A 14,215-nucleotide genomic window follows, 5' to 3' on the forward strand; every position below is an offset into this window, starting at 1 on the left:
AACATCGCGTCGTAACGAGTCGATTTACGTGGTTGTAGGACGAAGTCAAACAAAGGTTGTTCGAGCATCCCGTGAGCCGTGCGTCAACTCCTGCCGAGTTTGATCAGGAAGGACAATGGGATGATATCCTGGAAGAATCAGAGGCATGTGCTGCGGCATTGAGCGATGTAGAAAATTGGGATATACAATAACGGATATAAACATACACGGCATATGTAATTAAACCATTGAAGATTCGGTAGTTTGGATCAATGGAGCGAGAGAATAATACTCTGTGCTTTGTGTTGATGGCGCGTAAAACATTATTGCGATTCGCATGGTCGTGTCGTGTTGCGTTAAAACGGGTAGTACAATTACGCGCTATTGGGATGATGTAAAAAATAGATCCCGGCGCGGCGGCGCGACGACGCCGGCATATGTATTACTACGCGGGTTCTTGCACTATTTCGCGCCGCGGAACGCCAATGACGCCGTCGGTGCACAGCCGCTGAGTCGGAACGCGAGTGAACGTGTGTGTGCGCGAAGCATCCAGGCTCATCGAGATTCATTGCAAACAATATCCTATACCGGTATTAGTACATCCGTAGATACAGAAGGTTATCTAGTACATAACGCGTCGGCGTATATTTCAACAATAATATTGGACGGTAGATTGATTTCTGTGACGGTGAAGCGTGGTAAGCTGCAGACTCGCGGGCGAGGTGCATTGAACAACGCGGACATGGCGGGTACGAAAATGTGCTAGTACGCATACATGAGGTTCTTGACGGCGCATTGTGTCAACGGAGGTGACGATCACGATGTCAAACAGACGGCCATTGTTCCGATGACTAGGATTCCAAAATTCAGGCGGGCCAGATGGGATCCAAAAAAATCTTATCGCGTGGTATGTGGCGGTGGTTTTTGTCCGGCGTACATCTCACACTTCGCAGGTACATACGTACGACTTTAATATGCATTGTTATATATCCTGATAATATTTCGTTACCAATTTATTACACGAGCCTCGCGGACATATATATGACGTGGCCGGCCACGCGGGCTCTCCGCGCGAAATCGACGTTGTGTCTCGGTCATTTGTACTTAGCTACAACACGTGGTATATTTCTTACCCCCTTCTGAGTCTGTGATGCGGAAGTAACACGATTGTTTGTAAATTCACATCCCCCACTTTTTTTTTTTTCTTCCTTTCATCGTAAAACGCGCCGGGAGGCGGGGGGAGGTATGTTCGTAAAATTAGCGTCTCGTGTATTACACAGGGCGGCCGCACACCCGGAACACCTCGAAGTGTCCGTCAATTTTCATTCGGTCGCTGAAAGAACTGCAATCATTAGTCTTCTTCAAATGAAATATAATGATGACCTCATATTTTTAACCGAAACAGAAAATTGATTATTGCTTCTCTTTTAAACTGTCGTTACAGCCTTTGTCGTTCGCTCGGATCATAAGGCAATTTCTTTTCATGCTCACGCCACCGCGCAGTTAGCCCCCCTCACCCCTCGCCCATCGCCGCTTCTCTGGAAAGTCTACGCGGCCGCTCGTTGCGCGCGAACTTGCATGGACATGTTTGTTTTCCGTCCGTCTGTCTTCAACTTAGACGGCTTCGTCCCCCCCTCCACCCTTGCACGAGTGTGCACACTCCCGGGCGCAAGCGACCACCCAACACATAACGCTGTAGCTCGCGGAAAATATAAAGACAAGAATAACGAATATCAAAGCGTCAAATGTCATGATCGCAGCTGACATATAGATCTCGCGATCAGGTGTATAGATCTGTATCAGTCATTTCATTTATATATCAGAGACGTGTATCGAGGAACCGGTTGCGATATGACGCAACGATAATACGCACCGGTGTGCAGTCCGACTTGTTCGCAAATTACGCGCGTGAAAATATTTTACTGACGAACGTGACCCTTGGACGAGCATCGAGTTACTGAAATATTACAATGCGTGGATGTTCCCTTCATTGTGCGTATTTGTGACCGAACGCTACAAGCAATACGGGGGATGGAGGGTAGGGCGGCGGTGCGATTAATTTAATACACCGTAACAAACGGCGCATTGTCAAAGAAATTACTTGAAAGGGATATGTGGAAAATAAAACGTTTCGGTAGTGCGAGTGGACTGTTTGACGTTCGTACGGCCGGGATTGTAGAGTCAAAACAGCCGATCCGAATGTGATAATCGCAACGAAGCCACGGTATAGGTCATGGTTCATACGGGATCGCGTTGTGCCTTCGACACACGATATTATAGTAATATTGTACCGTTAGCACAGTTGGACGATTCGTGAACAGAGATATAAATTTTTTTTCATCAATCATATATTTCGACGGATTGTAAATATACATTGAATCGGCATAGGCATAGATCCGACTGACACGTATTTTTTATCGATTACACATTCGGAATTATTCAAATTATGTCTTATGTTGTTCGTTGTACCGTTTCGCAGATGTTTGATAGTATTGAAAGTATGATTGTGTATGTTTTTTTTTTCTTCACATTATTGCAGCTAATCGCCGTATTATTTTAAAATACATCGCTACACATCGACTACATTCCGCGGTATGGATTTAATTGCTCTGAGTCTTGGCGGCTGCCGAATCCGAATCGTTCTTCGGTGGTGCAGCTTCCGCATCGTAGTCGTCACGTACCAATTCTTCTCTCAATTTGTGTTGCCGTACGAAAGTTTGCCGTCGCATCCTCAACCCGCCCCCGCTTGTACCGCGGCCTGCCGTCATAGGAAGCCTCTTTTTTTCTCCGCGCCGCCGCTGGCTAAACGTATTGAAACAGACGAAACGTTCGACCGATATGGAACATCACGTTGACATCGCGATATCGCACACCCGGATCAACAACGCTGCACCATGTCAAACTAGCACTCGTCAGAGAAACTACTGAAGACCTTTAAGTCACGATATTATGAAAAGTCATTGCCAAGGCATTACAGTAGAACCTCGTCCGTCCGAACTCCCTAAATTCGAACCCCCCGTTATCCGAACGTACACTTGCTTCATCCGAACCAGGGTGCAATTTTTTTTTTTTTTTTACACTTGAAACGCCGTTTATTTCTACTGTTGTATAATAATTTATCCGAGTGACTTTGTTGTTAAAAATTGAAGACATATATATTACTGTTTTGTTTCAAATATATGATCGAAACACACAAGCATCACGTCAAATCGCTCGAAATATCCGGCCGTTTATGTTGGTTTTCCCATATGCAATATGTTAGACTGCTATCTACGACAATGCATTTGTATTTTCCAAACTTACCATAATCGCTATAAATAAAAAAAAAGTAAACTAGGCCCGGCTCCGACGGGTTCGCATAATCGAGGCTCTACTGTATATTTTTCATGTGACGGATCAAATGCTTGTCAGTGTTGCGTAAGTTTATCACTCTGCTGTAAATGTAAAGCCTAAAAGTTCTCTATTGAACTGAATCGAAAACTCGATTGTCGGATTTTTAGACTTGATTCAGTATTGTGCCGAGAGTGCGATGTATGTGAGGGAAGTTTCACATGAAGTAGAAGACCCGGCAGACTGTGCCTTCTCGGCTCCGGCAGAGTTCTGCATGATGTGAACGCTTATAGGGAAGATCTTCAACTGCGGTCTGTGCGCGACCACCACCGTATTTGTACTAAGCTGGGCGATAGAAATTTGAACGTTTATCATAGCTCTGTGTGATATAAAGCCTGCGGCACGACCATGTAATATGACATGTAGGAAATTGATTTCTAAGGGTTGAACACGCGCGGCTTACCAAGCAGTTGCAGCGGTCTTTGTGCGGAATTTCATCAATCTCATCTCGACGCAATAAATGCATTGTCCTCTGTGGCGAAACGTCGTTAAAAATTTGTAGATGCGAGTGTGTGTGCGCATATACGCGGATATTGATATATATTTACGCGCACATAAATTTCGACGAGCAAAATGCTACCGCGAGGCCCATGTAATACATCGTGTACTTGTCACAAAGGAATCGCGTGATGCAATCTCGTGTTATAAACGTGATGCATTTTCAGGCACGATCGACGAGCTCGCTAACCGAATTGCTAACAAGAGAATAACTTTCTCACCCTCGCATCTCGCGGCGAGTGCTACCGAGGCATCATCGGCTGGCGAGCTGAACCTGAGTGACGTACGTACGGTAATGGTTCGCCCGTATGCAGGTGATATACTGCAATTAAATCGCGCTGTGAAACCGAATACGGCGTGGAACCTATTTGTAAACATGAGATCTGTATTGGGTGGTGATTGTAAAAATATATAACCGTATTGTTTGTACAGATAACGGCAGTTGCGAGGGGTTCGAAATCTGGGCGGAGGGGTGTCGGTCGCTTCGGTACGAGGTTGGATATCATGCAGCGCTACGTGGTACGTGCGTATGTTGTATATAATGGAGCGATACGCTGTCGTCGTTTACGTACGAATTTGTCACTGCTACCTAAGGTGTATACGTTCCGACGATTGTCTTGTAATTGTTGTTCTTCAAATTTAGGAAGACGAGGAGGGTGAAAAGTCATCGTCGAAGTCGGCGGGTACGTATTCGATCGCGCGAAGACTGCGTCAGGTTGATAGCCCGGCAACGGGTCGATCGGTCCGGAAAGAGGAGGCGGTAAGGCGAACGTACGTGGAGAAAAGGGTACTGGTTGGACGTCCGGTTGCGTCGAGTACGGCAAAGCGGTGCAAAATGGTCGATGATTCCAGCGGGTGCGGCAGTCCGCCTGGGGATCTCGGGTTGAATACGCCAGTGATATGTATCACCAGACTGCCGACGGCGATGATGACGGTGATGGAGGTTGGTTGCCAGGTGGGGTCGTCGATGACCAACTAACAGAGAGGTGATGTTTCGGACGTATGCGGCAGTCCGGTTGAGGATCGCGGCGGTGCGATTGTTGCGGAACCAACGCGGTTCAGCGGTACACCGCTGTGTTCAGTTGACGATGGCAGCGATGACATTGACGATGGTGTTACGTTCCGAGAGGAACGTTTCGAGTCGATTCTGATTCGCCGCGTGATTTAAATTGTTCTCCTGACTTACGTAGTTGGTGTATGTAAATCTCGAGAATCCGCTGATCAGCTCCTCAGATCTTCTCGTTCAACTCGCCTACAATTCTGAGAGTTTGTTAGGTAGGGCTCGTGCCAACCATCACTATGCGTGATTGAAATAATTATTTATGACAACACTTGGGTTAATTACACATTTATTAACGGTCTCCTTCTGGTTCTCGATGGTAGGTTTACAATCGTGGTACAGATTGGTGTTAATCACTATCGCAGTGACAAACTGTTAACAAGTCTCGAAGGTTCTGAATGACTTATAATGATTTAATTCTAGGATTTCAGTAGAGATCTGATCTGTTCTCTATGATGTCTGAAGTTCTTCTGATGATTCTATTTTCTCGAAAGGTTTGAATTAGAGGAAAAGTAGGAGGAGTTCAAAAGGAGTCGCGGTTTCTCGCGGGTCTCGGATGATTGGTCAAGGATGATGAAATAATTGAGGGTAAGATTTCTGATTCGTGCATGAGATCTCGGTGGTGGATTAGCGCGAGGTAGTTGGTTTAGAGAAGCAAGCGGCGGAGCGTTAATTGGTCTTATCATTATTAAAATGAAGGCGCTATCCTGAATTCTGAGAATAAGGGTTTCTTTATCTATGAACTGTCCGTGATTTCTCTTCCCATGTTTCCGGTGTTTAGTCTACTTGATTATCTTAATTACTGCAGGTGTTTATTACTTTAGGTTATTACGGTTGAGGTCGTAAATCAAAGGTTTTATGTGAAAGCTAATGTTGAAAGGTATAACGGTTAAATGAGAAAAAATATACATACCATGTATGTTATGAATATGACTGATAAAATAAAGGTTAATCTAGCGTGTGAGAACTATCGATATAAGAATTTGGACGTTATGATGGTAGCTATGTGTGTTAGTATTAATCTACGACTATCGGTAAGAGTACGTAAGGCTCTCTTATGGTAACTGCACGCTGGTCAGGTAAGGCGCAGAGAGGGCGCCGCCGTGGATACCGGCTGGCACGTAACAATGGCACCGATGATGACAGTATGGTTACAATGAGCACCGGTAGTCGAGTGGCGTCGTCCCTTTCGACGGTCGAAAATACTGACTCGCAGGTTACGGAACCGCGGACAGAGGTAGAGGAGGGTGGTGGCGCGTTGCCGAGTTGTGTTATTGAAAAATTTAAATTGAAGTTGGCCAAGCGGACGAAGGAGATTAGAAGCTTGAGAGCGATCAACATGCACCTGCAAAAGGCTCTCCTCGTTGACCACGACAAAGTTGAAGGTAACGATTCTTTGTGCATTGCAAATTTTCAGATGCGTACGTGTATATATTTATTAGTGTGTGTGTGTTGATATTATGGTCATATAATCGTATTGTATAGTACGGTGTGATGTCGGTTCGTTTATTGTCGGTACTTGTCCAATTTGCCGATGTAACACTTGCAGCGACGATCACGAAAGTTGAGAACTCGTCGGTAGTTGGGCTGACGCGGCGTGTCGCGCAGGGGGAGGACTTGCCCGTCGGATACGTCGACGAGAATAAGCATCAGGTAATAATTGAAATGCATTCTAAGACGTTCGTAGCACACTGTTGGAAATGTGTACGGGCTATTCCGCGTCAACCGGATCAGTCATGTCTCAGATATTTTTTTAATTTGGCATGTGGATTGTGTAGGGGGAGTTAGATTTTTGTGCCAAAGTGCGAATCTCATAATGCAAAATTCGATTTTTTATTAACAATAACAAATTAGACTCCCATTTTTTTCGAAAATTCATAACTTTGGCAAAAAATTAGATACAATATATTTTTTTTCCAAATTACGCGGAAAGCTCCATAGAATTCAAAAAAAAATACGAAATGGTGAAAAAAAGTTGTTATCAATTGTTTATTTAACAATTAATTTTTCAAAGATTTTGAAAACAGTGACTAAGACGATCAAAAAATTTTTTTAAAATTCTGACATGTTCTTTGAACTATACTTCAACCTGTGAATTAATTCCAGAGGGGTGTTTTTCTTCGTTTTCGAGTAAAAAATCATTGAAGGTGTCGATGCGCATGAAATGGCGGCGCGCCGAGTCTCTACGTAATGGCGAGCGGCCAGTTGCCGTCTACCGCTACCCCGCGGTGGCGTCGCAGCATTATTTTAGTCATATTCACGATGTAGAACATGATTGAAGAATCTGAAAAAATACTGTACCTTCACAAGGCCTGCTCAAAGCGATAAGTGAAGTTCAAGTTTCAGTTGAACTGACAGAACGTAAATTCATAAACCGCGAACAACTTAGAGAATTCGACCCGACTGTGACTGACGTTATTTCTGTGGTACATGGAAACCGGAAAATCTATAACCTAGTTACAAAGTCCAAATACAGCGACAAACCTTTGCCCCACGTTTTTTTTGACACCTTGGTTAACTTTAGGAAAACCTTGCAAGAAGATGGCGTAACATCCGTCTCGATACCATTGATAGGTTGCGGACTCGACAAATTAGAATGGAGCGCGGTACGCAGAATGATCCATTACGTTTTTAAAAATTCGAAAATAAGAATCACCGTTTGCCGCCTCGACTCTCCGCTTCCTGCCACCGCGCGCCCCTGCATTACACCCCCACCCGTTTATACTAACCTCCCTGACCCTGTCCCTTCCACATCTGGATTACCCCCCCGCCGCCATCTGCGAAAGGAATCGGAACGTCCGACTAAACCTGGAGCACCTCGTCCGATTCCACCTCCACCCCCACCCACTGACGTAATCATGCCCTCCCCTGTCGGGCCTCCGCGTCTCGCTAGGAGATACCCCCCCGCTACTTCCAGGCCGACGAACCCTTCCTTACACTCCTGTTCCCCTCCCCCCTCGCCCCTCCCGCCCACCTCTGATAACGACGACAGTTCCGACTTGCTCACGGACGCTGAATACTATACGTGCACTCAACAATTCGACTCCCATATAGAAATTACTGACCATAACCATGACAGTGCTCTCAACACTAGCGATGATCAAATTAATGACCCTCACGGTTTCGCATATTTTATTGACAACTTGGACGACATACCAGTATCGGACAATGTCAAAGATACAAATGATGGACTTTTGATGCTCAAAACCAACTATGCGCACTTCATATCGACAGACTGCGCTTGGATCAAAGGTATACCAGCCCAACTTGCCAGCGAGAATATGGTTGACCCAAAAATAGTAATGAGGCCTCGTCCGCGAAAATTTGATATCATTGAATCTAAGCACAATAGTCGACGTATTTTCACCCTAGTATTGAAAACAAAAGGCTCAGATAAAAGCAATCTATACGATATCTTCAAGCTATTGTCCAAACTGAAAACGGCTTTAGCCGATTCAAACCTAAAGTCTCTTGCCCTCCCGATAACCGATGACAGTTTAGACGCTCTCGATCCTCGCGTTATCCGAAAACTTCTATCCTATATTTTCGCAGACTTAGAAATTCAAATCATCCTTTGTCGAAACACGACTGTCATCCCAGACGAATGTTTACGAAAAGAAATAATCAGAGAATGCCACGAATCGTTGATCGGCGGTCATCAAGGTGTCACTAAAATATATAACCGCATTAGACAAAAGTATTTTTGGCCCCGTATGAAAGAACAAATCCAAGATTCCATAAGAACTTGCGAGAGTTGCCAAAGAAAAAAATTGGTCAGAGTAAAAACCAAATTGCCAATGATGATAACGGACACGCCTGCCGATGCATTCGACAAAGTGGCATTAGATATTGTTGGACCTCTACCCCTTACTAAATCGAACAACAAATATCTTTTGACGATACAATGCAATTTGACAAAATTCCTGGACGCCATCCCTTTACCTGATGCCACCGCCAAAACTATAGGCGCAGCATTCGCAAAAGAATACATTACACGTTACGGTGCTCCTCGAGCAATACTCACAGACCAAGGACAGAATTTTATGAGCACAGTCTTCAAACATCTTTGTAAACTTTTCAAAATTAAGCAAATACGAACCACAGCTTACCGCCCACAGTCTAACGGATCGCTAGAACGCAGTCACCTTGTTCTCACTGAGCACATCAAACACTACACGGATGCTGGTAAAGACAGGGACGATTACATCCGCTTTGCAATTTTTTGTTATAACACCGCGAAGCACGAAGGTACTAACTTCACCCCCCACCAACTAATTTTTGGCTCTCAAGCCAGACTCCCAACAGACGCGAACCCTGCCAGCGCGTATACTTGTTCCTACGATTCCTTCCTTCTAGACTTAATCGCTAATCTATCCAGCATACGAAAACACGCCGCGTCCAACCTACAACAAGCAAAGCATCGTTCCAAGACGTATTATGACCGTAACGTCAACAGCCAAAATTTCGAAGCAGGTCAAAAGGTCTATCTACTGAACGAAACCCGATCCAAATTCGACGACCACTATAAAGGAGTGTATACGATTAAACGTATAATTGACAATATTAACGCTGAAATTTGGATTACCCCCCGAAAAACTAAAATCGTCCATTCCAATAAATTGAAATTGGTACACTTAACCGACTAATTGACCTGGACCGACGCTTGAACGAATACGAACTTGACCTGTCCAGTTTAGTAGACGCTATCCCCTTAGCCCAAAAAGGTATCGTCCAGCCTAAAATTCTATCACCAGAACAAATTATTTCCAGCCTTAAACATATCCCTCACCCGCGTCGTACAAAACCCCAAATTCCTACGCGCCATGCCATCCACCACCCGCACCTAGAAATAATACCATTTCCCGATGACCTGCCTACTCGCTCTTCGTCGCTGCTCCGGATCCAATCGGAAATTGAAATGACGGAACTAGGCATACCTAAGCCGCGTAAATTGCTCCCCGAGCAAAGCCTTAACGATAGCTCGGAACCACTCGAAGTTTGGCGCTAAGCCCTCCGCTATTAGCAATTATATTCTTTCATTGCCTTATTCTGCCCATAATAATCTGCAGCCATAATATAATCATCAGCACGTTGCATAAGTTTCGTTTATAACATAGACAATATCTATCATATATACCACCACATTTATAAGATGTCATTTATAAATTTTTTTTTTTTTATTCAAATGTATACTCACCCACTTAAACGCGCACTAACATCTAGGCGCTATATTTTAAGACCCTTCTTTGTAATATTCTGTAAGTGATTCAGTACGATAAGATGTCATTTATAAAATTTTTTTTTATTCAAATGTACACTAACCCACTTAAACGCGCACTAACATCTAGGCGCTAGATTTTAAGACCTTTCTTTGTAATATTCTGTAAGTGAGTCACTACGTTTCATGGCCTTCCGCTTCCTTCCGAACATTCTATTTCGTACCCTCACCGAATGTTCTTCCCCAAGGGGGGGCGTGTTACGTCCTCCAGACTTCATATTCCTTTCCCACGCTCTTAGTTACCTTACGCTCTGTAGTCTACCCTTATCGTTCGCGAGTCAGCAGGTTCTCCTGTAACTCGCGGCTAGCTCGCCTGCTACATCCGGCAGAAGCAGGCAGATCCATCCCAGCACTCAAGCAAGACACCTATCCCTCTAAACCAAGACCATACCCTTTTTCCCTTGACCGACTCCGTTGCATTGACCACTAATAAACAATCATATACTTTAAATCGTTTACCTTCCCTTAATACCGATCCCTTTCTATTCCATTCCCTTCCTGCATTGGGAGTAGTAGCACGCGAGTGCATAGTCGACGTGAACGGACCCTACAATAGCCAAATAACACCTTGGCTGGGCGTGGAGTAAGCTCCGATTACCGCTCATCGGAGCCTACGCAATCTACCCCGTAACAAAGTTATGAATTTTTGAAAAAAATAGGAGTCTCATTTGTTATTGTTAATAAAAAATCGAATTTTGCATTATGAGATTCGCGCTTTGGCACAAAAATCTAACTCCCCCCACACAATCCACATGCCAAATTATAAAAAATATCTGACAGATGACTGATCCGGTTGACGCGGATTAGCCCGTACCTTTGAGAAGATCCCACTTTTTGCAATTTCGCTATGCTTAGTAAATAACATGACAACGTATAGATATTTCGAAGGCTGAGTGTCGCTTAATCGCCTTTGATCGGCGTACGATTTTGGCTTGACATTTATTTGACGTTTGTTTCGATGTTACAGATTCACATTAGATTCGGATTATGGATTGATAGGGTTGATTATGACAGATTACGTTTGAAGCTCAACATTCGTGAGTACTCCTTCGTCGGAAATCTAGCACGCCTCGTATTCACGGACGCCGTTCTGAGGCGTCCGAGCGTGACTGGGACGGTGTGCAATGTCACGAAGTATAGAATGGGATCGGCCGTGACGGCCAGACCCGCGCTGGAATCAAAGAGATTGTACGCGGTATACGGTTAGTGTCATGGCAGGATCCTCATTTTAGGTTACATATTAAAATGTCGATTTCTGGCATCGTTGCTGGTCCAGGAGTATATATGCGTTGTTCTTGTTTTATGCAGCAATGACGCGACACTGGATGAGGAATTGCGACTACAACGAAGGTCAAATCGACAAAGTGCTGGCGGTGGTACCGTACATTATGGCTAAGAAGATATGTGATCTGAATCGCCCGTGCAAAGGTGAGACACGTCGGAGAGCGGTACGATCAAGGATCTATGTTATGGAGAGTTCAGAGGATACGGCGGATGAGCAACCGGAGGACGGTGGCGCCGATGGTGCTAAGGGTGATGCTGCTCCCTATGAGTCGAGTACGCGTAATGCGGTGAGTGATGCGGGTAACGACGTGGACGGTGAACGGGGTGGTCCTGGTGGTTGGACAGACGGTGCTGCAAAAGGCGATACGACGACGTGCGATGATGTTGCCGCACGTGTGGTTCAGCCGAATCATTTTAGCGATCAAGGGGAGGTAGGTGCCGACGGCGCGGAGCATTTTATTTGTTGTTAGATATTGCGAATCGTGTGGTGATCGAAAGACAGCTGTTGATGATGCTCGAGAGATATTATATATTATTGTACTAGTAGTCAGATCTTTATAATCACGTTTTTTCGATATCCGCACAAATTAACCTTGTATGACATTTCGAATATTATTATTACTATATACGAGTTGATCGATGAATGTTTCACATTTCTTATTTAACGATTCGAAGTGAGGTTTATGGTGTTTTGTTGGATATATACGTGATTTCGTATATATGAATACTGTAATAAGCAATTTTGAGTCGTAATGTTATGAACCTTCGGTGTCAGCGATAGACTGATGTGGTACCGTTGTTGTTAAGACTGATAGGTGCAAAGATTAAAGGGCAGCTATATCGACATTCGGGGAGTGTGTAATCGTGTTATATATTTTCTTGATAATGTAGTACTGTTGTCATTAAGACTGACATGTGCAAAGATTATTGTGCAGCTGTATCGACATTAAGGGATTGTGTAATTTTAATAAATATAATATACACCCGTGATATTATAACCTACTTGTGTACCATATCCCACCCCATTTCCAGATTCGCACCGGATACAATCCGACTGCGGGACGGTAACGTATCCGACAGAACCGGATAGGATACGACCACGTAGGTATGCCGCCGTATCCTGTACACGATCCGACAGGAATGGCCGACACACGATCCGGATGCGTCATTCTACCGAACAGAATCCGACACGATCCCGCGCTCAATAATTTGCTGGAAAATTGGGTACACGATCCGACAGGAATCGCGGTACACGACCAGGACGATCCGGATGCGTTATTTTACCGAACAGAATCCGATACGATCCCGCGCTAGTAAAATTCCTGCCTTTATTCTGTATACGGTCCGACAGGATTCGCTGTACACGTTCCGAATGCGTGACTTTCGCGAAAAGAATCCAACACGATCACGGGCGAAAGAAATTCCTGGCGTATTCCAAACACAGTCCGACAGAAGCCAAAAATGAAAAATGCTGCAGAGAAAATCCGAACAGAACCGTTGACGGCGGTAACACCGGTACGACACGGATCGTACACAAAAGGTTGTCTGCGAGGAATAGGATTCAGTCACAAAAGCTGTACACAGTCCGACAGCCAGATCTCTGTTGGATTTTTTTTGTAGGGATTGTACAATTCTTTTGCCAGTGAAGAATCTTTAGGCTCTAGCAACTTCTGTTTTGCAAAGTCAGAGTCTGAAAATAAACGAATCACATAATTATTTGTGTCAACAGTATCCAGTCGGAACAATAACATTCGTTTGAACTTGAAGCAGTGTGTTATAAATTTCAGCTATTAATTCTGGTCGATTGTATACTTGCGTCGAATTGAGGAAATTTATTTCAATTTGGAGATCATAATTCGGAGATTGACTACTTACCAATTTTAAATAGTTGAATTTCTTCGGAAGACAATTTCAGCTTTATTGTTTGGCCCGTTGTAGTAGCAGTTGACCTAATTTTTTGGTTCATTTTGAAATACTTGTAACTTTGAGAACATTCGAAGCTAGGTTATGTTTCCCTGTCACTCTACCACTAACGGCGTTCGTCTTGGTTCTTGGCGCTCAAAAGCTATTGCCGCCCTACCTATTTCGAGTTGGCGAAATGTAGCGTGAACTGATGACGTAAACGCTTCGAACTTATGACGTCGTCGGTATAACACAGCGATTCAAAGCGACAAGACGAACGGCGACAGCGACACTCATGCACGCTTTTAGCGAAAAAGCGAGCAAGCTCAACGTACCCTATAAGTGGGGGACTTGAAGTGCGCTTCCACTGAAGCTGCTGTGTAGCTGAGTTTGTATGGATTTTAAGCGCCTCCCACTTAAAGATTTTATGAATCCCACTCGTGGCAGGAGATGTCGATTATTGGTCTTACCGTCCGAGCACATTACCCGTGGCTCCTCAGGAATCTTGGAAAATAAGGATCTATTATAAATTCATACTTACGCGCTTGAATTTGAGTTCGGAGAATAATTAGACCAATGGAAAACGTATCGAATATGCGTATCGGTGATGCACGAGAAAAGCGTGGGGGTTAGCAGGGGGCACTCTGCGCCGAACGCTCGAAGGAAGAAGTTTAGTTTTAACGGCAGATGAGCCGACATTTGTAATTGTATAACGTTCTCTCCAAGAACGTTTGTGCCACGTCCAATTCATATTGTAACATAGATTATTAATATCATACAACAAAGAATATTAAAAGAGTCGATCACCGAGAAGCCCGGACTGA

At 44.3% G+C, this 14,215-nt stretch overlaps 1 protein-coding gene across 1 annotated transcript; it reads left to right on the forward strand.

Moving 5' to 3' along the window:
* The first annotated feature begins 498 nt into the window (after window positions 1–498).
* Window positions 499–12,428, forward strand: LOC124295410. The gene is made up of 7 exons (XM_046745341.1): window positions 499–932; window positions 4,035–4,150; window positions 4,300–4,386; window positions 4,511–6,312; window positions 6,477–6,580; window positions 11,173–11,407; window positions 11,514–12,428. The coding sequence occupies exons 4-7, from the start codon at window positions 5,985–5,987 to the stop codon at window positions 11,957–11,959; spliced, it is 1,113 nt and encodes a 370-aa protein (XP_046601297.1). The 5' UTR covers window positions 499–932; window positions 4,035–4,150; window positions 4,300–4,386; window positions 4,511–5,984; the 3' UTR covers window positions 11,960–12,428.
* The last annotated feature ends 1,787 nt before the right edge of the window (window positions 12,429–14,215 follow it).

Source organism: Neodiprion lecontei, chromosome 7, assembly GCF_021901455.1.
Source record: "Neodiprion lecontei isolate iyNeoLeco1 chromosome 7, iyNeoLeco1.1, whole genome shotgun sequence".
In the NCBI taxonomy this organism is placed as follows: Eukaryota; Metazoa; Arthropoda; class Insecta; order Hymenoptera; family Diprionidae; genus Neodiprion; species Neodiprion lecontei.